This window comes from Ranitomeya imitator, chromosome 4 (genome assembly GCF_032444005.1).
Source record: "Ranitomeya imitator isolate aRanImi1 chromosome 4, aRanImi1.pri, whole genome shotgun sequence".
Lineage (NCBI taxonomy): Eukaryota > Metazoa > Chordata > Amphibia > Anura > Dendrobatidae > Ranitomeya > Ranitomeya imitator.
Genome location: NC_091285.1, coordinates 356010686 through 356037093, shown reverse-complemented (window position 1 = coordinate 356037093; position 26408 = coordinate 356010686). Strand labels below are relative to the sequence as shown.

The window sequence follows — 26408 nt, the reverse complement described above, 5'->3', positions numbered from 1 at the left end:
AAATTTTCCCCATAGACTTGCATTAGATGTGGAAACTCCTGAGATAAAAAATGCACATGCGTTTTAAGTGTGTCAGTGCAGTAGAAAAGAATCAAAAACTCATGTAATCCGCACCTAAATATATCAATCAAGTTTTGTCAAAATCAATTACCAGCAATTACAAAAAAGCAACTTTATTTAAAGCATGACAACACCAAAAAGAGACAAAAAAAATCACAAAGTCAAAAACGCAATAAAAATGCATGTTGAAAAACCCACACAAAAACGCAATGAAAAACCGCAAGTCACCTAATTTTAGGCTAGTTTCACACAAGCGTTCGGCAGGGCTGCGGATGGCAGACTTCTTCCTCCCTGAAGCCCCGCACACTGCTGCACCTCTTCCTTCAGCTCCACCTACATCTGCAGGCGTCCTGCGTTCCTATCTTTAACATTGGGTACGCAGGCCATGCGGATGTATGCGGATGCCTTTGCATGTGTCGTTTTGACGATGCGCCAACCTCAATAAAATGCAACATGTTGCGTTCGACACAGTTCAGCACAGCATCAAAACGGCGCATGCGGAGGCATCCGTATACATCCGTATGGTCTGCGTACCCAATGTTAGAGATGGGGTATGCAGGATGCATGCAGACGTAGGCAAAGCTAAAGAAAGAAGTGCAGCAGTGGGTGGGGCTGCCCTGCACAGCCCTGCCAAACACTAGTGTGAAACCAGCCTAAATAATGCAGGTGCAGAAATTCTGCAACATGAAAAACAAACCAAAAGCTCATCATGAGAACGTAACCTTAAGCTTTATCAAGTGTTCCAGGGAAAATAGTTGGACTGTTGCAGAAGGAACAATTCATTTATCATTCAGTACATTATAGCTGGACCGCTCATTATTACACACCATGAAAAATCTTGAAATATTTGATGACTTTTGTATTTTATATGAAATCTAAATAATTTCTGAAAGAATTTTTTTTCTGTATTTGAAAATTAAGCTTCCTACCACCCGTGGCACCAGACGTCAATCTCTTTTCACAATTGTTTGTGCCAGCTTTCTCCATTGGGATTTTAGGCTACGCCTTGGCTGTTTCTTTGGGAAAAGTTTATGCTACAAAGTATAACTATGAGATCGATGGAAATCAGGTAAAGTATAATAATAATGTTATTGTCTGTAGTTATGTACTAAGACAATGAACATTACAATTACACTATATACAATCAGTAATACAGCACTATAGTAACATGTACCACTTAAAATATATTTGTAATGAAAGTGTAGAAAAGAGAGCATAATATATCAAAAAGTAGTGTATAAATATGGTACTTTACTTTGTATTTACAGGAATTCATTGCATTTGGAGTCAGTAATTTATTCAGTGGTTGTTTCTCTTGCTTTTGTGCTTCTACCGCCCTTTCACGTACTGCGGTGCAAGAAAGTACTGGAGGGAAAACCCAGGTGAGAATACAAACACACAGATCCCTATTCATTACTTCCAATCTATTGAAGTTACTTTTTTATTTATCTTGTGGTATTTACTGGTGTTTCACCAAATTCTTCAAAAATGGTGCATGCAATTCACGAATTTGGCGCAAAATCCAAAATTCTGTTTACTTTTGTCATTTATCGGTTTTTGCTTTTTAGCACCAAATGCTGCAAACATGCGCCAAATTGAAGACTCTACAAACGTTACTCCATGGGTGTTGGGGGGACCTACATACCAAAAATAAGATACACACAAAAAATGCAACATTTGGTATAATATGATAAACAAAATAGTCCAAAAAAACCCAATGCCTTTCTCAGTAGGTGGTAGCACCCCACCGAAACTAGAACATACTGACCATTATAATGTTTGAATTTTGGGGATCAAGAAGCGCTTTAACACAAAAGGGAAGATTTATAAAAACATTTACTTTATTAATTTACTTCAAGAATATGATACAGAGTAATTGAGAAGATAAAATACCATGCAATTGTTTAGGTGCCTGCTCTCCATTTTTTTCAACCTATTGATCTGGGATGTGTTTTGGTTTTTTCTTTTTTTGATTTTTTTCACGATCTGCATCTATTGAAAGCTTATGTATCTTGTGTATATAATCTGGAGTTGGGTTCCCTCTTGGCTGGAGGCACTCCTTTTAGAAATTACTCTGTATCATATTTTTAAAGTAAAGTAATGAAGTAAATGATTTAATAAACACTTTCTTTTTCTGTTAAAACACTGCTTGATCCTCAAAAATTCCAACATTATAGAGGTCGGTAGGTTCCCATTGCGTTAATGTGTGCACGCTAACGGACTGCGTTGCACGGCGAAAATGTCGCAATTAACGCCGTGCAACAGGTCCATTAGCGCACCCATTGACAGCAATGTTATTTTTTGCTGAAGCGCATCGCTAGCGCATGCCATTTTCGGCACGCGCTAGCGATGTGCCGTTCGTTTGTGACGGACCTTGGACGCTGCTTGCAGCGTCCGAGGCCCGTTCCTCGCAAGCGCAGATCGGGGATCTGCACTAGCGGGGAGGGAGAAAGCCGACCCTATAGAAGCATTGCTTTAGCGCAATCCGCTAGCGCTATGCGATTAACGGATTGCCCTAACGCAATGGGAACCTAACATATAAATAGCATTTTATTAACCTGTCTAAACCATCTGGATTGGCAAAGTTGTTGAGGGAAAGAACACATGTGCAATATTGCTCTGTTTAATACTGCTCCTACTGATGGCGGCCATTTGACCAGACCTGTCCTTGAATGATATCTCTGAATGACATGGTCTTTCACTTGGAAGGAGCTGATGAACAGGTCTAGCTTCATGCTCTTCTGGTCTTCTCTAGTCACTGCCATTTTGAGAGTAGGAATACTGTGCAGTCTTTGACAAAAGCTTTAGTATCAAGTGGGTAGAACGTCATAAAGGTGTTGGAGAAAGTGCTACAAAATCATGTTCCCAACACATTTGTTAAAATAAAGACACATTGGACAATCCCTTTAGTTTATGTAATCACTTGCTGCATACCATTCAGTTATGTGTATCCATGTAGTAATTAATGGTAATATCAACCTTTTTTTTTAGATTGCAGGTTTAATTACTGCTGCAGTAGTTATGATTTCCTTGCTATCAGTTGGCACATACCTGGAACCCCTTCAGAAGGTACCTGAGTTTTATTTTGTGGATATACCGTATGTTTAGCCTTTTTGTTTTTTTGAATCTATGTCTGCATTATATTAGAAAGTCTAATTACGGTTCTGTAATATATCAGTACACTGTAGTATATATTCCATTTTGATATAAGAAAGGCACAACGTGGTGGAAATACTTTTTGGAATGATTTTTAAAACAAAAAACAGAATGTACATTTGTACACTTTCTATACTGATCAAAGGGAACCTGTCATCAGAAGATATGGAGATATACAGATATGGGGTTAATTTGCAGGTTAATAGCATTATTAACCCCTTTACCCCCAAGTCTGTTTTCATTTTCAATACCAGGCCAAATTTTACAATTCAGACCAGTGTCATTTTATGAGGTAATTACTCTGGAACGCTTCAAGGATGCCGCTGATTCTGAGACTGTTTTTCGTGACATATTGTACTCCATAATAGTGGTAAATTTAATTGATGTAACTTGGGTTTATTTGTGAAAAAATAGGAAATTTGGTGAAAATTTTGAAAATTTCAAACTTTGAATTTTTATGCCCTTAACCCAGATGTAATGATCTGGTCCTGGTTTTTGTCCTGTCTGCCCTTTGCCAGGGCTGATCATGTCAAGGGTTAACTTTGTTCTGCCTCATTCTGGGTTCAGGTTTGCTATTTAGCTCTGTGGCATCCTGCTGGCAGTGTCAGTTATAGCTTCTGCCTACAGTGTGAGTAGCTTACTCTGGTTATATCCAGATTTGTCCTGCTGCGATCCCTGATTGTTCCTGTGTCTGTTTATTCCTCTTCCCGCGTTCCTACTCAGTGTTTTCCCTTTGTGTTTGGACTCTCTTGATCTTGACTCGGCTTTGTCTCAGACCTGTCTCTGTCTTTTGCTCCTGGTACTTCTGCTTCCGTCTGGTATTGACCCTCTGGCACGTCTCTGACTCTGTGTTGATTTTCCTCTTTGTACTACGTTACTCTAATGGTTTTTGACATGGTTTGTTTGACTTCTCTGTTGCCACCTAGTGGTGGCCTCGCTGCAGCGCTGCAGGTCTGCTCTGGCAAGTGTTGCAGTCTTCCCTCCACTCTACTACCATATGGTGGAGCGTGCATCTACCTGCATAGCTGCGGCGTGACACCAGAGAGTTATGGCTGCCGTCACACTAGCAGTATTTGTTCAGTATTTTACATCAGTATCTGTAAGCCAAAACCAGGAGTGGGTGATAAGTGCAGAAGTGGTGCATATGTTTCTATTATACTTTTCCTCTATTTGTTCCACTCCTGGTTTTGGCTTACAAATACTGATGTAAAATACTGACCAAATACTGCTAGTGTCATGGCAGTCTATGTCACATAAAATAGATAATAAACAATATTTTCCACATGTCTAATTTTCATAAGCACAATTTTTTTAAACATAATTTTTTATTAGGAAGCTATAAGGGTTAAAAGTTGACCAGCAATTTCTCATTTTTATCAATAATTTACAAAACCATGTTTTAGTGATAACATTTGAAGTGACTCTGGAGGCCTATATGACAGCAAGTACCCAAAAGTGACACCATTCTGAAAAAAACACCCCTCAAGGTGCTCAAAACCACTTTCAAGAAATGTATTAACCTTTAGGGTGCTTCACAGGAATTGACGCAAAGTGGAAGGAAAAAAAATGAACATTTTACTTTTTTTTTCCACAAAAATGTTACTTTAGACCCATTTTTTTATTTTTCACAAGGGTAACAGAAGAAAATGGACCCCAAAATTTGGAGTGCAATTTCTCCTGAGTATGCCAATAACCCATATGTGAGAAAAAAAAACACTTTTTGGATGCACAGAAGGGCTTGGAAAGGAAGGAGTTTGACTTTCTGAATGCAAAAAAATGGGCTAGAATCGAGAGAGGACACCATGTCGCGTTTGTTGAGCCCCTGATGTGCCTAAACAGTGGAAACCCCACAAATGACACTATTTTGGAAACTAGACCACACAAGGAACTTATCTAGATGTGTGGTGAGCACCTTCAGCCCCCAGGTGCTTCACAGAAGTTTATAACGTGGAGCCGTGAAAATAAAAAATCTATTTTTTTCCACAAAAATGATCTTTTAGCCCCACATTTTTTATTTTCACAAGGGTATCAGGAGAAAATGGACCCCAAAATCTGTTGTGCAATTTCCCCTGAGTACGCTGATACCCCATATGTGGAAGAAAACTACTGTTTGGGCACACGGTAAGGCTTGGAAGGGAAGGAGTGACATTTTGGAAGGTGGGATTCTCTCCCTCACTTTAAGGGCCCCTTTCCACTTGTGAGAAAAACGGACGAGTGCAATCCGATAAAAAATCGGATTGCACTCGGACCAATGTTTTTCAATAGGTGACATTCCATTAGCGATTTTTTTTCCCAGCCGAAATCGGACTGAGAAAAATCTGTGTCGGCTGAGAAAAAAAATCGCAGCATGCTGCGTATTGCTGAGATTCTCGGACGAGACTCGCCAATGCAAGTCAATGGGTGCCAGAAAAAAAACGCACAGCACTCGCACCATGCAAGTGCTGTCCGATTTTTACGCACCCGTGTCCTTAGAAAAGCCGGCAATTCAGCGCAGAGTACAGTAAAATCACACTGACAGGTTAGATGAGAGTAGATATATACACATAGAATAGGTATATATACATATATATATGTCAGGGAGACACCTATATATATATATATATATATATATATATATATATATATATTTATATTTAATGCAGCGCGAGACAGCTTTAAAGCTGGTAATTCAATTACCGGCTTTTGCTTTCTCCTTCCTAAACCCGACATGATATGAGACCTGGTTTACATACAGTAAACCATCTCATATCACCATTTTTTTTTGCATATTCCACACTACTAATGTTAGTAGTGTGTATATGCAAAATTTGGCCGTTCTAGCTATTATATTTAAGGGTTAAATGGCGGAAAAAATTGGCGTGGGCTCCCGCGCAATTTTCTCCGCCAGAGTAGTAAAGCCAGTGACTGAGGGCAGATATTAATAGCCTGGAGAGGGTCCATGGTTATTTGCCCCCCCCCCCCCTGGCTAAAAACATCTGCCCCCAGCCACTCCAGAAAAGGCACATCTGGAAGATGCGCCTATTCTGGAACTTGGCCACTCTCTTCCCATTCCCGTGTAGCGGTGGGATATGGGGTAATGAAGGGTTAATGCCGCCTTGCTATTGTAAGGTGACATTAAGCCTAATTAATAATGGAGAGGCGTCAATTATGACACCTATCCATTATTAATCCAATTGAATGAAAGGGTTAAAAAAAAACACACACACATTATTAAAAATTATTTTAATGAAATAAAAACAAAGGTTGTTGTAATATTTTATTTAACGCCCAATCCAATCACTGAAGACCCTCGTTCTGTAACCAAAAAAACATAATAAACCAACAATATACTTACCTTCCGCAGATCTGTAAAGTCCAACGATGTAAATCCTTCTGAAGGGGTTAAAACATTTTGCAGCCAGGAGTTCTGCTAATGCAATGCTACTCCTCGCTGCAAAACCCCAGCGAATGAAGGTAAAGTAGGTCAATGACCTATATTTACCTGCATTTGCGGTGAGGCGCCCTCTGCTGGCTGTTCATAGATCGTGGGAACTTTCCTAGAAAGCCTGGGAGGTTTCAAGGAAAGCTCCCACGATCTATGAACAGCCAGCAGAGGGCGCCTCACCGCAAATGCAGGTAAATATAGGTCATTGACCTACTTTACCTTCATTCCCTGGGGTTTTGCAGCGAGGAGTAGCGTTGCATTAGCAGAACTCCTGGCTGCAAAATGTTTTAACCCCTTCAGAAGGATTTACATCGTTGGACTTTACAGATCTGCGGAAGGTATGTATATTGTTGGTTTATTATGTTTTTTTGGTTACAGAACGAGGATCTTCAGTGATTGGATTGGGCGTTAAAAACAAAGGTTGTTGTAATATTTTATTTATTTCATTAAAATAATTTTTAACAATGTGTGGTTTTTTTTTTAACCCTTTCATTCAATTGGATTAATAATGGATAGGTGTCATAATTGACGCCTCTCCATTATTAATTAGGCAAGGTGGCATTAACCCTTCATTACCCCATATCCCACCGCTACACGGGAATGGGAAGAGAGTGGCCAAGTGCCAGAATAGGCGCATCTTCCAGATGTGCCTTTTCTGGGGTGGCTGGGGGCAGATGTTTTTAGCCGGGGGGGCCAATAACCATGGACCCTCTCCAGGCTATTAATATCTGCCCTCAGTCACTGGCTTTACTACTCTGGCGGAGAAAATTGCGCGGGAGCCCACACCAATTTTTTCTGCCATTTAACCCTTAAATATAATAGCTAGAACGGTCAAATTTTGCATATACACACTACTGACATTAGTAGTGTGGAATATGCTAAAAAAATGGTGATATGAGATGGTTTACTGTATGTAAACCAGGTCTCATATCATGTCGGGTTTAGGAAGGAGAAAGCAAAAGCCGGTAATTGAATTACCAGCTTTAAAGCTATCTCACGCTGCATTAAATATAAATATATATATATATATATAGGTGTCTCCCTGACATACATATATGTATATATACCTATTCTATGCGTATATATCTACTCTAATCTAACCTGTCAGTGTGATTTTACTGTACTCTGCGCTGAATTACCGGTTTTTCAAAGGAGACCCGTGCGTAAAAATCGGACAGCAATACGGATGTCATACGGATGTTGCGATAAAAAACTCGCATCACACTCGCATGACACTCGCATGGCACTCGCAGACGTTACATCAGTTTTTTCGGTCCGTAAATCGGACCGCTTTTTTCTCACACAAGTGGAAAGGGGCCCTAAGTGTCAGAGGAAAGGAAGGTGTATGTCTCCCCCGCTGAATACTGTGATTGGGACGAGTGGGACATTTTTTCTCGCATGTGGTGGTTGTGTGTGTACCAAATTTTATTCAGGTATGTGTGTGAATACTTGGTGTACACTTTTTTTTAACTTAAAAGAGGAAAAAAATAATCTAAAACGAAAAAGCTAAATATAAAAAAATATATAAAATTTGGTAAAATAGAAAACAAAAAAGAGCAAAAACCAGAGGCCGATCAGTTTTTTTCCATGCTATCTAACAATAAGCCTGACATGATTCAGTAAAAAATACTGTAGTAGATATCGATTACTACAGTACATTTTTACTGTCCCTAATTAATTATTTTCAACTATTAACTAATTTGTGTATTTAATTCTTTTTTCACATACAAAAATAACAAAATAACCAGAGGCTGATCAGTGATGTGTCAGTGATCAGCACTCGACCGCTGCAGGACGCAGGCACAGATGTGGTGCAAAAAAGGATGAAAAAAAAATAGTCTTTGCCAAAAGTGAGCACGGATGCTAATTAGTGATGTGTATCTGATCATTGGCTTGGAGGCTGTCGGACGCATACACCAAGTGGTGCAACAAAGGGTGGGCTAGACAATGACAAAAAGAAGGACAAAAAATGTCCTTGAAAATAGCGAGCAAGCGTGCAGATTGATGACTTGCATCACTGATCAGTGCTCAGTGGCTGCAGGACGCACAAAAAATTTAAAAAATGCCAAAAATCGAGCGATCAAGTACTGATCAGCGCTGAGTGGCAGAAGGAGGGGTTGGGGAGAGGTAAAAGGGGGTAAAAGGGGAGAGGGGGATTGGGGTGGATTAGGAAAGATCAGTAATCAGGAATGGATCAGGGGAGGATCAGGAACGTCTTCTTTCTTCTTCAGCAGCAGCACCAGCAAAAGTGATGTCACAGGCTTGAAAAAGTTTGTGGCATCACAAGGCCCAGCACAGCACTACAGAATGACACAGTACAGGGTGGTCACTGTGGTATCAGATCGCGTCTGTGCACTCCAATTGGTGCTGTTATCTGATCGTACCAATCAGGGCAGAGCTAGCCCTGGTGATGCCGTGGTTTCTAGGTTCCAGCCTATGTTCAGTGCTCTTACAGCACCGATCGTAGGCTGGACATTAGTGTTTCAGATAATTCCATTACCTGAAACACTGAAAACACTGATTGGCTGTTCAAAACGAATAGCCAATCACAGTGATTGTAGTTGTGGTGGGGCGTCCCCACCCCCTCAGGGTGCTGACTCCAGGTGCCCTGCTGCAAGATTCAGTAGTCACCAGGCAGGTTATTAATACTATTAAACTCCAGATTAACCCCAAATCTGCAGGTTAACAGTGTTTTTTTTCTGGTGACAGGTTCCCTTTAAATAAAACGTTAGTAATTTCAAAACAGCATAATGAATTTGCCTTACCTTACTGTACAAATGAGGCAATAAGCAGTGTACACAGGCTTAGACAGCACTGTACTCATGATTACACTATCTTGTGATGAATTGAATACCTCACCTGTAAAATAACACATTTTTTATTAAAAATACTGACATAGCATCATAAAGATGAGTTCTTTCTTATTACAGTCGGTCTTGGCTGCCATAGTTATATCTAATCTTAAGGGGATGTTCTGGCAAGTGTCTGATATTCCTAAATTATGGAGACAAAACAAGTGGGATACGGTAAGTTCCTATTGTATTAACGCTCTCCTGTTATCTCACAGCATTGCTTTTCCTTTAAATTACTATGGTAGTTATATTTTTATTGACAACTGTCCTTGACTAACATACATGAATACATGTGAACCATTTTAGGGGCCAGGATTCTCTCATGAAGTTCTTACTAGAGAACTTGCTGTAAACCTAGCAGTGGGATCACTTCAGCAAGGGGCTGTAAAGAGGCCCAAGGTAGCCCTTGTGGCTTTGTACTATGGAGCTGCGAACATGTGCCATATAACATCTGTCTGGCACCCATTACTTCTATTAGGCGAAAATAGCCATATAATACTAGGTGCAAATATCTCAAAATTTGTTTGTTTAATTCATAGAAAGTCCAGCAATAAATAATTTTGTATGTTCCGCCACAATGAATAGTCTACATACTGCATGGAGATACAGTTAAGACCCCTTAGATTTCTAAAGGCATCGTCTCATGACTTCCAATTAGATGGTTGACCTAGATGATGGATCAGTAACGTGGCAGCTTGCGTGAGCCTATACCTTCTCATACTTATCAGAAAATGACAGCTAGAGATGCCTAGTTGGTTTTGTGCACATAGGTTGATACTGTGAATTCTTTATTACATGGTGTGACTAGCATAGAGAAACCAAGTAACACAAAGATTATGTATACACGTTTCTTTCCAGGCAATCTGGCTTTTCACATTTTTTGCATCTTTACTTTTGGACATTGATTTGGGATTACTGGCTGGCATCCTGTTTGGACTTTTTACTGTTATTCTGCGTATTCAGTAGTGAGTATGACAGTTTCTGCTATTGTCAAAGTATAGAGAGAAGAGCAGCATATACAAAATGAAAAAAAACATGACTTCTTTTTATAGAAGAGAAGAAAGAAAAGAGAGAAATAGAAAAAAAAGATATTATTTATTTTACTCACTTATATAGCATCATTTATTCCACAGCAATTTAGTCACTGTCCCCATTGGGGCTCACAATATAAATTCCCTATCAGTATGTCTTTGGAGTGTGGAAGAAAACCAGAGAGAACCACAAAAACACGGAGAGAACATACAAACTCTTTGCAGATGTTGTCCTTGGTGGGATTTGAACCCAGGACTCCAGCGCTGCAAGTGCTAACCACTGAGCCCACCGTGCTGCCACATCATTATTTCTCAATTACTTTTGTGATCTGTAACAGCAGATTGCAAACATTTCTTTTTTTTTTTACTGGTGCAGGTAATATTCGTGCTGTCTTAGTATTGCATTTGGCTGCTCTTTATTACGGAGACAGTTCCTTCTCTATCCTCAACAAAAACCAACATGGTGACCCTTTACTCGCCAATGGGGAAAAGCACAAAACTATAGTATATCTCTTCAAAATACATTGTTGGTGTACAAATAATTACCAGTGCACAAAATAAAATGTACCTTTAGAATATGACTTATTGTATACATCAAATTTTTACATTGAACATTCTTAATACTTCATGGAAATATTTGAAATCTTGCCGTTTTCACACTGACGACTAACCCACATTATAGGATGACGCGTCTGTTCTGTAGACTATTATATAGCCACCTCATTATTATCACAGGCAGACTGACAAGGTAACATCACTATTAGAATATAAAGCTGGAGGCAAATAACAGAGGACCCCAGACTGACCATATGTGGTGGTCATAGCTCTCCTCTACATCTTCACTGCACATTGACTTTAGTAAAGGTACCTTCACACTGACCAACTTCACAACGATATCGCTAGCGATCCGTGACGTTGCAGCATCCTGGCTAGCGATATCGCTGTGTTTGACACGCAGCAGCGATCTGGATCCTGCTGTGACATCGTTGGTCGGAGCAGAAAGTCCAGAACTTTATTTCGTCGCTGGATCTCCCGCAGACATCGCTGAATCGGTGTGTGTGACGCCGATTCAGCGATGTCTTCACTGGTAACCAGGGTAAACATCGGGTTACTAAGCGCAGGGCCGTGCTTAGTAACCCGATGTTTACCCTGGTTACCAGTGTAAATGTAAAAAACAAACACTACATACTTACATTCCAGTGTCTGTCGCGTCCCTCGGCGTTCTGCTTCCTTGCACTGTCAGCGCCGGCCAGCCGTAAAGCAGATTACAGAGGTGACGTCACCGCTGTGCTTTACGGCCAGTCGGCGCTCACAGTCAGTGCAGGAAAGCACAGCGCTGGGGGACAGACACCGGAATGTAAGAATGTAGTGTCTTTTTTTTTTACATTAGCACTGGTAACCAGGGTAAACATTGGGTTACTAAGCGCGGCCCTGCGCTTAGTAACCCGATGTTTACCCTGGTTGCCAGGGGACTTCGGCATCGTTGGTCGCTGGAGAGCTGTCTGTGTGACAGCTCTCCAGCGACCACACAGCGACGCTGCAGCGATCGGGATCGTTGTCTAGATCGCTGCAGCGTCGCTAAATGTGATGGTACCTTAAAGGCACAGAGCATACCTAGGACATGACACCAATGGCCAGACATCCGTCCACTACATTCATGTGGCTGCAGCATATCTCCTTATTCTGTTCACAGAAAAGAACAACAGCTCAGATACGATAACTGTCCCCATAACGATAACTATCAACAGTCAAAAAATAAAAAACAGATAAAAAATACACACTTAAGAAACTGTTTTTTGATGATGCATTCCGGTTTAATAAAACAAATGCATGTTAAATGCTGCTGTCAAATACTGACATCGGCATTTAACAGGTTAACAGCCGTGGATGGATCGCGATTCCTCCCTCGGCTGTTAGGGGAACTTATCAGCTGATGTGGGCCAGAAAAGATGCAGGCTCAGCGCCGGAGCCTGCATCAAAGGGGGAGACACAACATGCACCGTATGTTGTGAAGGGGTTAAGTATTATGAAAGATTATGATAATGTAAAACATCTATAATAAAGTAGTAATAATATATTCTAGTATATTAATAGTAATAGTATTAATAATAATAGTACATTGGCACAATATATAGCATTGCTGTGGTATTGTTTTGGTCGTTAAAGAGAACCTATCACGTCCACATTCGCTATTAACCTGCAGATATGGGGTTAATCTAAAGCTGTTCTGCCGCCGCACTGAAATCCCAGCTACCAGGAGGAAATATTCTTTCTAGCTTTCATAGAGAAGCGGCTGACAAAACTTTAGTCACTGCTCAGTAGACAGTGAGTGGTGACTGTGACCACGTCCTGGCACTTAACTGACAGCTGGCTGTGCAGTGTATCAGTGCAGTTATGGCTGTCAGTCAATGTGCCAGCAAGTGGTTACAGCTGCTATCTACTGTGTAATAAGCAGTGATTGAAGCCGCCCCGAATCACATCTATAATTGACAGCTAGGGGCTGCCGGGAGGAATAAAGTTAATTTTCTCCCTGCTTTTAGTGCTTTGGCCGCACAGTTTTAGAACGTCATTAACTTGAAGATTAACATCAAATCTGCGGGGTAATAGTGTTTGGGAACATGACAGGTTCCCTTTAAAATATCCAATTTTATTTCTCTTTTTCAGTCCATCATACAGTTCTCTTGGAAACATTCCTGGTACGGATATTTACAAAGATATCCAGAACTACAGAAATGTATGTAGAAAATGCATTTTAATTTTATTCCTTATTAAAATATAGAAACTTATTGAAATGATTGCATAATGTTATTCCTATTTACATTATTTGGATTAAAATATTAGGCAGAATTTGCCCATGGTCTGGACCAATGGTTACCAGCAATAATGCATTTCAGGGAAATCACAGTACATCTCTGTGTATAATGATGTTGTTTCTGGATCTTTTTCAAGCCTCTGTAAGTTTAGGGCATTTGTCTTAAGCTTTAAAATGTTGGTGGACTCAAGTACATAGGAATTTAAGTGGGCTTGAGAGATGTTCTATTCAGCAGCCAATGTAGGGTGGCACCTTAAGCTGAATCTGAGACTGGCACACTCTTTTGGAGATATCTTTGGCTGGTTGACGCTGCTTTTAGAGCAGGCGTGGGAAAACCTTTTCTGTCAAAGGCTATTTGGATATTTGTAACACAATTTGGGGACCATGCAAAATTATCAACTTAAAAACGATCCTGCTGTATTAGGTCAAAACATTTAATTAACTCCCTTCTAATGGGGTTACCTTATTTAGTAAACTCCAGTTGTATTCCTGCAGTGAGTCTGTTTGCATGCCTTCCCAGCACCTTTTCCTTTTACCGCTGTCAAGTTTCTGGGAGGTCACTTGTTCCTGTTATTTTGGTTCACCTTAGTTTTCCCACACTACCCAATATGAACATGTTTTAGTTTCTCACCCTGGGTTTTCGTATTTTACTTCACACTTTCCTTTTCCCTTGGTTGCAGTGTGTTGCAGCCTTCCCTGATTCCCCGGGAGGTACGATAAACCCCTCTTCGGTCTTTTAGGGAGTTAGGTCTGAGGTGGTGTTTTAGTGGTGGGGCTAGGGCCTTTCTAGTCTGTATAGGGAACAGTTGTGAGTACATGCAGCTTCTCCCTGTGGTTTAACTTCTGTTGTGAATTCTGTGGCTGAGTTCACTTCTGTGGTCACAAGTGGTATTGCAGTCTCTGGGCTTCCTCCCTCAGGTGTTTTGGTGAGCTCGTTGGCTGCCTTGCTATTTAGCTCCACCTGAGTCTGTCTTCCTTGCTCCTTGTCAATGTTCCAGTGTTGGATCTGAGCTACTGCATCTTTCCTTGGGCCTGCTGCTCTGCTAGATAAGTGCTTCTAGTTTGTTTTCTGTTTTTTCTGTCCAGCTTGCTATTAACTTTTGCTGGAAGCTCTGAGAAGCAAAGGGGTGCACCGCCGTGCTGTTAGTTCGGCACGGTGGGTCTTTTTGCCCCTTTGCGTGGTTTTCGTTTTAGGGTTTTTGTAGACTGCATAGTTCTCTTTGCTATCCTCGCTCTGTCTAGAATATCGGGCCTCACTTTGCTGAATCTATTTCATTCCTACGTTTGTCTTTTCATCTTGCTAACAGTCATTATATGTGGGGGGCTGCCTATTCCTTTGGGGTATTTCTCTGAGGTAAGTCAGGCTTGTATTTCTATCTTCAGGCTAGTCAGCTCCTCAGGCAGTGCCAAGTTGCATAGGTAGTGATAGGCGCAATCCACTGCTGCTTATAGTTGTGTGAGGATAGATCAGGTACTGCAGTCTACAGAGATTCCACGTCTCAGAGCTCGTTCTATTGTTTTTGGTTATTGCCAGATCTCTGTATGTGCGCTGATTACTGCACGCTGTGTTGCCTGATTGCCAGCCATAACAGTACAAGGAGCCACACCAATGATTCCCAATAGAGGGGAAAAAAGAAATCCTGACATCATTTTTTTTTCTTAGCTCTGTCTTCAGTCTTTTTTTTCCCCTAGACATTAGAGTGCTTCAGGACACAGCTGTGGACATGGATATTCAGGCTCTGTGCTCCTCAATGGATAATCTCGTTGTAAATGTACAAAAGATTCAAGATACTATTGATCAGAAATCGATGCTAGAACCAAGAATTCCGATTCCTGATTTGTTTTTTGGTGACAGAACTAAGTTCCTGAGCTTCAGAAATAATTGTAAGCTATTTTTGGCCTTGAAACCTCATTCTTCTGGTAATCCTATTCAACAGGTTTTGATTATTATTTCTTTTTTGCGCGGCGACCCACAGGACTGGGCGTTTTCTCTTGCACCAGGAGATTCTGCATTGAGTAATGTTGATGCATTTTTCCAGGCGCTGGGATTGCTTTACGATGAGCCTAATTCAGTGGATCAGGCTGAGAAAAATCTGATGTAGAAGTATATTGTCAGAAATTTAGGAAGTGGTCAGTACTCACTCTGTGGAATGAATCTGCACTAGCGGCTTTGTTCAGAAAGGGTCTCTCTGAAGCTCTTAAGGATGTAATGGTGGGATTTCCTATGCCTGCTGGTTTGAATGAGTCTATGTCCTTGGCCATTCAGATCGGTCGTCGCTTGCGCGAGCGTAAATCTGTGCACCATCTGGCGGTATTGTCTGAGAGTAAACCTGAGCCTATGCAGTGCGACAGGACTATGACTAAAGTAGAACGGCAAGAACACAGACGTCTGAACAGACTGTGTTTCTATTGTGGTGATTCTACTCATGCTATTTCTAATTGTCCTAAACGCACTAGGCGGTTCGATAGCTCTGCCGTTATTGGTACTGTACAGTCCAAATTCCTTTTGTCCATTACCTTAATGTGCTCTTTGTCATCGTATTCTGTCATGGCGTTTGTGGATTCAGGCGCTGCCCTGAATCTGATGGATTTGGATTATGCTAAACGTTGTGGATTTTTCTTGGAGCTTTTGCGGTGTCCTATTCCGTTGAGAGGAATTGATGCTACACCTTTGGCCAAGAATAAGCCTCAGTACTGGGCCCAGCTGACCATGTGCATGGCTCCTGCACATCAGGAAGTTATTCGCTTTCTGGTACTGCATAATTTGCATGATGTGGTCGTGTTGGGGTTGCCATGGCTACAAACCCATAATCCAGTATTGGATTGGAACTCTATGTCGGTAACCAGCTGGGGTTGTCAGGGAGTACATGGTGATGTTCCATTTTTGTCTATTTCGTCATCCATTCCTTCTGACATCCCAGAGTTCTTGTCTGACTTTCAGGATGTATTTGAAGAGTCCAAGTCTGATGCCCTACCTCCGCATAGGAATTGTGATTGTGCTATCGATTTGATTCCTGGTAGTAAATTCCCTAAGGGTCGTTTATTTAATTTGTCCGTACCTGAACACACCGCTATGCGCAGTTATGTGAAGGAGTCCCTGGAGAAGGGACATATTCGCCCATCGTCGTCACCATTGGGAGCAGGGTTCTTTTTTGTAGCCAAGAAGGATGGTTCGCTAAGACCGTGTATTGATTACCGCCTTCTTAATAAGATCACTGTTAAGTTTCAGTATCCCTTGCCATTGATTTCTGACTTGTTTGCTCGGATTAAGGGGGCTAGTTGGTTTACTAAGATTGATCTTCGTGGTGCGTATAATCTGGTGAGAATCAGGCAGGGAGATGAATGGAAAACGGCATTTAATACGCCCGAGGGTCATTTTGAGTATCTGGTGATGCCGTTCGGACTTGCCAATGCTCCATCTGTTTTTCAGTCTTTTATGCATGACATTTTCCGTGAGTATCTGGATAAATTCTTGATTGTTTACTTGGATGACATTTTGATCTTCTCAGATGATTGGGAGTCTCATGTGAAGCAAGTCAGAATGGTTTTCCAGGTACTGCGTGCTAATTCCTTGTTCGTGAAGGGATCAAAGTGTCTCTTCGGTGTGCAGAAAGTTTCATTTTTGGGGTTCATCTTTTCCCCTTCTACTATCGAGATGGATCCGGTTAAGGTTCAGGCCATCCAGGATTGGACTCAGCCGACATCTCTAAAAAGTCTGCAGAAATTCCTGGGCTTTGCTAATTTTTATCGTCGCTTCATCTGTAATTTTTCTAGCATTGCCAGACCATTGACCGATTTGACCAAGAAGGGTGCTGATTTGGTTAATTGGTCTTCTGCTGCCGTGGAAGCTTTTCAGGAGTTGAAGCGTCGTTTTTGCTGTGCCCCTGTGTTGTGTCAACCTGATGTTTCTCTTCCGTTCCAGGTCGAGGTTGATGCTTCTGAGATTGGTGCAGGGGCGGTTTTGTCACAGAGAGGTTCTGGTTGCTCAGTGTTCAAACCATGTGCTTTCTTTTCCAGGAAATTTTCTGCTGCTGAGCGTAATTATGATGTGGGCAACCGAGAGTTGCTGGCCATGAAGTGGGCATTCGAGGAGTGGCGTCATTGGCTTGAGGGTGCTAAGCATCGCGTGGTGGTATTGACTGATCATAAGAACTTGACTTATCTCGAGTCTGCCAAGCGCTTGAATCCTAGACAGGCCCGTTGGTCGTTATTTTTTGCTCGTTTTGATTTTGTGATTTCATACCTTCTGGGCTCTAAAAATGTGAAGGCGGATGCTCTGTCTAGGAGTTTTGTGCCCGACTCTCCGGGGTTATCTGAGCCGGCGAGTATCCTCAAGGAAGGAGTCATTGTGTCTGCCATCTCCCCTGATTTGCGGAGAGTGTTGCAGAAATTTCAGGCTAATAAACCTGATCGTTGTCCGGCCGAGAAACTGTTCGTCCCTGATAGGTGGACTAGTAAAGTTATCTCTGAACTTCATTGTTCGGTGCTGGCCGGTCATCCAGGAATCTTTGGTACCAGGGAGTTGGTTGCTAGATCCTTCTGGTGGCCATCTCTGTCACGGGATGTGCGTGCTTTTGTGCAGTCCTGTGGAATTTGTGCTAGGGCTAAGCCCTGCTGTTCACGTGCCAGTGGGTTGCTTTTGCCCTTGCCGGTCCCGAAGAGGCCTTGGACACATATTTCGATGGATTTCATTTCTGACCTTCCCGTTTCTCAAAAAATGTCGGTCATTTGGGTGGTCTGTGATCGCTTTTCTAAAATGGTCCATCTGGTGCCCTTGGTTAAATTGCCTTCCTCCTCTGATTTGGTGCCTTTGTTCTTCCAGCATGTGGTTCGTTTACATGGCATTCCTGAGAATATTGTTTCTGACAGAGGTTCCCAGTTTGTCTCGAGGTTCTGGCGAGCCTTTTGTGGTAGGATGGGCATTGACCTATCTTTCTCCTCGGCCTTCCATCCTCAGACTAATGGCCAGACCGAACGAACCAATCAGACCTTGGAAACATATCTGAGATGTTTTGTTTCCGCTGACCAGGATGATTGGGTGTCATTTTTGCCGTTGGCTGAGTTCGCCCTTAATAATGGGGCCAGCTCGGCTACCTTGGTCTCTCCATTTTTCTGCAATTCTGGGTTCCATCCTCGTTTCTCTTCAGGACAGGTTGAGTCTTCGGACTGTCCTGGTGTGGATTCTGTGGTGGACAGGTTGCAGCAGATCTGGACTCAGGTAGTGGACAATTTGACCTTGTCCCAGGAGAAGGCTCAGCTTTTCGCTAATCGCAGACGCCGTGTGGGACCCCGACTTCGTGTTGGGGATCTGGTTTGGTTATCTTCTCGTCATATTCCTATGAAGGTTTCCTCTCCTAAATTTAAACCTCGTTTTATTGGTCCGTATAGGATTTCTGAGATTCTCAATCCGGTGTCTTTTCGTCTGACCCTCCCAGACTCCTTTTCCATACATAATGTATTCCATAGGTCGTTGTTGAGGAGATACGTGGCACCTATGGTTTCATCTGTGGAGCCTCCTGCCCCTGTTTTGGTGGAGGGGGAATTGGAGTATATTGTGGAGAAGATTTTGGATTCTCGTGTCTCTAGACGGAAACTCCAGTATCTGGTCAAATGGAAGGGTTATGCTCAGGAAGATAATTCCTGGGTTTTTGCCTCTGATGTCCATGCCCCAGATCTTGTTCGTGCCTTTCATGTGGCTCATCCTGGTCGGCCTGGGGGTTCTGGTGAGGGTTCGGTGACCAATCCTCAAGGGGGGGGTACTGTTGTGAATTCTGTGGCTGAGTTCACTTCTGTGGTCACAAGTGGTATTGCAGTCTCTGGGCTTCCTCCCTCAGGTGTTTTGGTGAGCTCGTTGGCTGCCTTGCTATTTAGCTCCACCTGAGTCTGTCTTCCTTGCTCCTTGTCAATGTTCCAGTGTTGGATCTGAGCTACTGCATCTTTCCTTGGGCCTGCTGCTCTGCTAGATAAGTGCTTCTAGTTTGTTTTCTGTTTTTTCTGTCCAGCTTGCTATTAACTTTTGCTGGAAGCTCTGAGAAGCAAAGGGGTGCACCGCCGTGCTGTTAGTTCGGCACGGTGGGTCTTTTTGCCCCTTTGCGTGGTTTTCGTTTTAGGGTTTTTTGTAGACTGCATAGTTCTCTTTGCTATCCTCGCTCTGTCTAGAATATCGGGCCTCACTTTGCTGAATCTATTTCATTCCTACGTTTGTCTTTTCATCTTGCTAACAGTCATTATATGTGGGGGGCTGCCTATTCCTTTGGGGTATTTCTCTGAGGTAAGTCAGGCTTGTATTTCTATCTTCAGGCTAGTCAGCTCCTCAGGCAGTGCCGAGTTGCATAGGTAGTGATAGGCGCAATCCACTGCTGCTTATAGTTGTGTGAGGATAGATCAGGTACTGCAGTCTACAGAGATTCCACGTCTCAGAGCTCGTCCTATTGTTTTTGGTTATTGCCAGATCTCTGTATGTGCGCTGATTACTGCACGCTGTGTTGCCTGATTGCCAGCCATAACAAACTTCCCTTTTTCTGTTACCCATGTGTGTGTGTACATGTCCATAACACCATAGGAGACACTGTGCCTGCTGTACATATCATTTAGGAGACACTGAGACATCTGTATATACATCACACAGGATACACTGAGACTTTTGCATATACAGTATATCCCACAGGAGACTCTGCAACTGCTGGATACATAAAATAGGAGACACTGAGACTGCTGTATATGCATCACATAGGATACACTGAGACAGTGCCACATATACATTACATAGGAGACACTGCGACTGCTGCATGCATCACATAGGAGACACTGCAACTGCTGCACACATGCCAGGCATGTGCGCAGAGCGCATTAACTCTGAACTCATAGAACGGCACCACGGCAGCTTGCTATGTGATGTGTATACAGCAGTATCAGTGTATCTCTTGTGATGTATACAGCAGATTTCCCACTGCTTGAAGTCTATAATGCTTCATGAGCCGTGATGAATTTCCCACATTAAGGAGACATGGATTGAAATATTCAACTCTGTTCAGTACAACTCACTGCTGCGAGCAGCTCTTTTCAAAATTTACTATCACAAAGAGTTAACTGTGCTCCAGACCAACTGACACAAACTTGTAAAAGGAGTTGTGAGTAGCAGCATCATTAATACCTCCAAGAATCACATGCCTCATCAAAGAGAACCAGCTCCAGCCATCACATTAGGGGTGAGTTATTTAAAGAGGTGGTCCGAAAGTCAAAGAAATTTTAGTCTAAATCCCCATCTATTCAGTGCCATAATGCAAAAGAATTTCTAATATGCTTGCATTCAAAATTCCCTACTACACTGTGCTAACTGCTATTTTATTTTTTCCCCCTACCACTTATTTGACACTTTTTTTGAGAATCCCAGTACATGCGAAGCATCATCAGTGCATTATCAGAGGAGGGAGCAGAGGCTGCCTAAAACTAAGTGTAATCACTGGCGCTCATATCTGGGGCTGGGCTAGTCCCTGTGCGCTGTCATTGTGTGGTGTGCACAATCACAGCATTTACTCTGTGTTGCCAGCTCAGATCAGCAGTAACTAGCTGGCAACAGGGCAGTGCGCACTGTCAGTGCCCATTGCCAGGATGCCAAGCGTTCAGAGACAAGTGCAGCCCCCCGCAAGTGTCATTGTGTGCTGCTTTGTTGCCGGCTCATTACTATTGATCTGAGCCAGCATCACAAAGCGCAGTGTCATTGTGCACATCACACAATAAAAGCATGCAGGGACCAGCTCAGCCCTTGAAACAAGTATCCTTGATGACACTTCATTTCAGGGAGGGAGCACAGGCTGTGGCAGTGACCACAGCCTCTATCCCCTGCTCTGATGACACTTTGAGTATACTGGGATTCTAAAACAAAACATCATCACACAGTAGGGGAAAAAAGTACAATTACAGTAAGATAGTGTAGATAGGGAATTTTTAATAAGAGCATTCTTAGAAATTAGTTGCGTTTATGGTATTAGTTTAGCTTGACCTTCGGACCAGCCCTTTATATGTTAGACCAAAAATAGCAGGATCATTTTTAAGTTGATAATTTTGTATGACCCACAAATTATGCTAGAACTATCCAAATGACCTTTGGCAGAAAAAAAGATTTCCTGCCCTTGTAATAAAATATAGCAGTTATATGTTCATACAAGTATTTTGTTTTTCAAAGGTTGATGAACCAGAAGGAATTAAAATAATCCGATTCTCTAGTCCTATATTCTACGGCAATGTCGAAAGTCTGAAAGATGACATTAAGTCAGTTGTGAGTATGTTTATATCAAAAGCAAAAATATACTAAAAATGGCATATTTTACACCAAATGCATTAATAATAAACCTAGTGCATGTGGATTTTTCAGATTTTTGTCATTTTTTGCTTTTATATTGTGAAAGCAATTTACATAACTTATAATCATTTTACACAGGTTGGGTTTGATGCAGTTCGAGTTTTTAACAAAAGAACAAAGGCACAACGAAAGATAAATAAACTTCTCAAGAAAAAGCTTTCAGTGGCAAATGAGGTAAACCATGACCTAGTGACAAAGTTTATAGATTAAATCTATATGCGTTTATAATCAGTAAAACTAATGGCCCCTTTAGAGGAGTCAGTTCAGGCTGTTAATCATCTGCTGTTTGGCTATGCACAAGTTCTTCTCTAAATTAGAATATCATCAAAAAGTTAATTTATTTCCGTTCTTGAATACAAAAAAAGTGAAACTCATATATTATATAGAGTCATCACAAGCTGCTTGAGGTCTTAATGGTTTGGGGAGCCATTTCATCTGCTGGTGTAGGTCCATGTGTTTTATCAAGACCAAAGTCAGCGCAGCTGTCTACCAGGAAATTTTAGAGCACTTCATGCTTCCCTCTGCTGACAAGCTTTTGGCAGATGGAAATTTCATTCCCCAGCAGGACTTGGCACCTGTCCAGACTGCCAAAAGTACCAATACCTTGTTTATAAACAACAGTATCACTGTGCTTGACTGGCCAGCAAACTAACTCACCTGACCTTATCCCCATAGAGAATTTATGGGGTATTGTCAAGAGGAAGACAAGAGACATCAGACCCAACAATGCAGATGAGCTGAATGCTGCTATCAAAGCAACCTGGGCTTCCATAACACCTCAGCAGTGCCACAGGCTGATCACCTCCATGCCACGCTGCACTGATGCAGTAATTGATACAAAAGGAGCCCCGACCAGTATTGAGTGCATTTACTGAACATACATTTCAGTAGGACAACATTTTGTATTTTAAAATCATTTTTCAGGGTGGAGTTATAAAGTATTCTAATTTACTGAGATAAAGACTTTTGGGTTTTCATTGGCTGTAAGTCATAATCATCAACATTAACAGAAATAAACACTTGAAATAGATCACTCTGTTTGTAGTGACTCTATATAATATATGAGATTCACTTTTTGGATTGAAGAACTGAAATAAATTAACTTTTTGATGATATTATAATCTAGTGAGAAGCACTTGTATAAGGTGATTGATAGTCTTCTACTGACTTTTTAGACAAGTCGAGTAACATTCTGGATGATTTTTAAAGGGGTTGAGCGGTCTAGTTACTCTGTGTGAGACTTATTGAAGCCCCTGAGCACACACACTGTGATTAATAATGCATACTCCTGGGCAGAGCTCGTCTCGTGGGAGGTGAATCCTCGCAGCGCACAATGCGTGCGCTGAGGAGATTCATAAGTCTGCAGTCACACAGTCACTGCAGACTTATCAATTTAGACCGGACATCCCCTTTAACATGTTCTGTGCACATAGAAAATCATGTTATCGGCAGCACATCACGTGATGAGAAAAAATGTGCTGCTGATTGCAGTTTTTATGCCAGCATAAGATTCATAGCACCTGCAAGTGAACAATTGTTTTGCTATTTCTTTAGGTGAGTTCCGGCTTGTGGACATAAGCAAGACCTCTGATATATACTCAAACACTAACAGATTCTTATAGTAGATTTTATATATTGTTTTAGAATGGGATCAAAGGCAACTCCACCAATAATGATGATGCAGAATCAGATGATGACATGGATACGTATTGTGACAGAGAAAGCAGAGAGCTCAAAGCACGTGACTTAAATATGCAAGTAGACTGGAATACAGAATTCCCTGACGGTGTGTCTATCCCAGTGGTTACCATTCACAGTATAATTTTTGATTTTGGACAAGTATGCTTCCTTGATGTGGTCGCTGTGGATTGTCTGAAGGTGGTAAGTAAAATTAATGCTACCTCCTACAAAAGTTATCTGAGAGAAGTAATGTATATATGTAGTCAGGGTTCAGCACTTGTTTAAAGGGGTTGTGCTGTCAAAACCGAAAAGTCTGCAGTCACTCTGTGTGACTGCAGACTTATGAATCCCCCCACACATGCACTGTGCGCTGCTGGGATTCACCGGTTTCAGATCCATGTATGAGTTATACATACCCCTGACCAATGGATATTGCCTCGCTTCCTATGCTGGAGACACTGTGGAGAACGTTCTGCTGCCTTCAACATCCTCTAGTGTGACCGGTTTGGCAGTGGGTCAGTAATGGTGAGTTGAGGCATTTCTTTGGAGGGTCGCACAGCTCTCGATGTGCTAGCCAGAGGTACCTTCAGACCCATTGTGAAACCATATGCAGGAGCAGTCTGCCCTGGACTTCTTCTAATGCATGAAAATGCTAGGCCTCACACAGAGTGACTGCAGGCTTATCGGTTTTGACTCGACAACTCCTTTAAAATCAGGAAGGAAGATGAAAAGTTTGATTTCCTGATTATGAGTGGAATGGTGTGGTAAAAGGTGCAATTAACAGAAGTAACAAAAGAAACGGTTCAATAAATAGATCTGTTTTATGACACACAAACAGCGGCACCTATCAAGTATAATAAGGTCCGGTGAGCTGTCTCTATTTTAATGTTAAAAATAGAAAGAAGGTTTCAAAGAACTGTGCAAAAATGCAATCAAGCCATGTTAATCCCACTTACAGGTTTTTGTCAATGTAAAATATTATGTGTACCCCTAATTATCACTAAGTAATGCATATTCTTCTTCTCCTTTGGGTTCGCTTACATTAGCAAATAAATCGAACGAGTACGAGAGAAAAAAATTGTATTGCACTTGCTCCAATGTTACTCAATGAGTCAGTGCTGATCTGCGAGTTTTCTTCTCAGCTGTAATCGGACTGAGGAAAAAAACTGCAGCATGTTGTGAATGGCCACGTATATCAGACAAGACTCACCAATGCAAGTCAATGGGTAAGAAATAAAAAAATCGGATGACACACAGATTATGCGTTTGATGCCCAATTTTTATCCACACTTCTCAAAGGAAACACAAAATTGTATCAACTATGCACAGAAAGTTCACAGTCAGAACTTTCAAAATAGATAGATAGATAGAGAGTTTATTTTTGAGCTTTTAGGTTTATTTAACCGAATAAATAAATGAAAAGAAAACAATGTTTTCCCCCTATTTTATGAAACCAACAAAGGTAAAGCAGAAAGCTGTGTGCTGATATTATCAGGCTGGGAAGGTCCATGGTTATATGGCACTTGCCAGTCTAAAAATACTAGCCCGTAGCCGCCCCAGAAGTGTTGCATCACATTAGATGCTCCAATTCTGGCGCTCTGCCCTTACTCTTCCCCATTGCCCTGCTGCGTAGGTAATTGGTGTAATGGGGCTTGGGGTTGATGTCACCTGTGAATTGTCCCAAAAGACATCTGGCATCAAGCCCTAGTGTTAGTAATTACTAACCTAGTATTAAAAAGTAAAAAACGCACACAAAAAAAAACATTTAACTCCTTGGCACTTTCCTTGGTTCACCAATTTTTAAAAACAAACAACCAATAAAAAACATGCAGGTCAGTCGTAGCCCAGGGAATCCGACATAGTGCACAAATGGAAACCTGAGGTTGTAGGCTTTTAGCAGCTGCCACTCCCGACTCATGCAACACTCCGGAAGACTCGGTGGCTCTGAAGAACAGTGAAATCAGTAACTATAATGCTCATCAGAGTCGCAGGGGTTTCACAGAGGGCAATATTTGGCCTCAATGATCTCCTGCCGAATTTATATGCATCAATGCTGAGGCTATTGATTGGCTTCAGACATCACATTTGCTAGATGGTAAGTAATCGGCTGCAGGAAATTAAATAGAGGACAACATCGAGAGGCAGAGAATTAAATGGGTAAGTAGTGTTTTTATTAACTTTGTACAATTTCCTGTCTTCAGAACCCTCCATACTCCCCAAAAATTAAAATTGATGATATCACGGCGACAGAGCAGCATCTTCTCTTCTGCTCTATTGATGAGACTTCTCTGATGATGTCATGATGATTGATGGGCATCTGTGGGGAGTTGGCTGTCAATCAGCATGATGTCACGGCAGTGGTGCCCCGTAGACAGAGCAAACCAAAAGAAGAAGAGCTGATCTGTTGGCAAGAAGTGAAATAAAGCAGAGGAATCACCAAGTAAACCATCAGAGATGATCCTCATTCAAAACAGGCAGATAGTTAGCAACTATCTGCCTGTAAGCCCAATACACAAAAATAATAAAAGAAATTTCTGCAAAAGTCTGCAGATTATATATATCCTAAGACTTGGCTCTTACGTTGAGGGTGTGTGTAGATTGATGCAATTTACACATTAATTGTATTAGAAGCTGTTTTATTATTAGCCTCGTAGCCATACTCGCCTATGAGACTGCTAGTTTGGGTCAGGAGACCCACAGCTGATCCTGACATGTGGTCTATATACAGAAGTATGAATTCAGGCTACAAGTGCAGTTGGTACATGATAAAACAACTCTTTTCTTTTCAACTCTTTAATTTAAACCAAAAATGCTTATTAAATGTAACACAGATGAAATTCTTTTTATGGAATTGTTTGTCCTAGTCAAAACAATCAATTGGAAACTTGGTTCTGCAGTATATTTATAATCAGTAATTATATTTATTTTTCAGATATTTAAAGAATTTCAGAGGATTGATGTAGATGTTTATATAGCAGAGTATGATGGTAAGTTATTTCTGCTCCTAAATTCAGTTTGGGTCAGTGTGCCC

At 41.6% G+C, this 26408-nt stretch overlaps 1 protein-coding gene across 1 annotated transcript in view; it reads left to right on the top strand.

Annotated features, from left to right (window-relative positions):
* The window catches only part of LOC138676120 (pendrin-like), a 105270-nt gene that overhangs the window by 14000 nt on the left and 64862 nt on the right, over positions 1–26408 (top strand). The window contains exons 8-17 of the mRNA XM_069765058.1: positions 982–1129; positions 1329–1442; positions 3052–3129; positions 9571–9666; positions 10351–10457; positions 13188–13257; positions 21521–21613; positions 21776–21871; positions 23342–23578; positions 26310–26364. Of these exons, the coding sequence (XP_069621159.1) occupies positions 982–1129; positions 1329–1442; positions 3052–3129; positions 9571–9666; positions 10351–10457; positions 13188–13257; positions 21521–21613; positions 21776–21871; positions 23342–23578; positions 26310–26364 (1094 nt within the window). The remainder of the gene's footprint in view (positions 1–981; positions 1130–1328; positions 1443–3051; positions 3130–9570; positions 9667–10350; positions 10458–13187; positions 13258–21520; positions 21614–21775; positions 21872–23341; positions 23579–26309; positions 26365–26408) is intronic.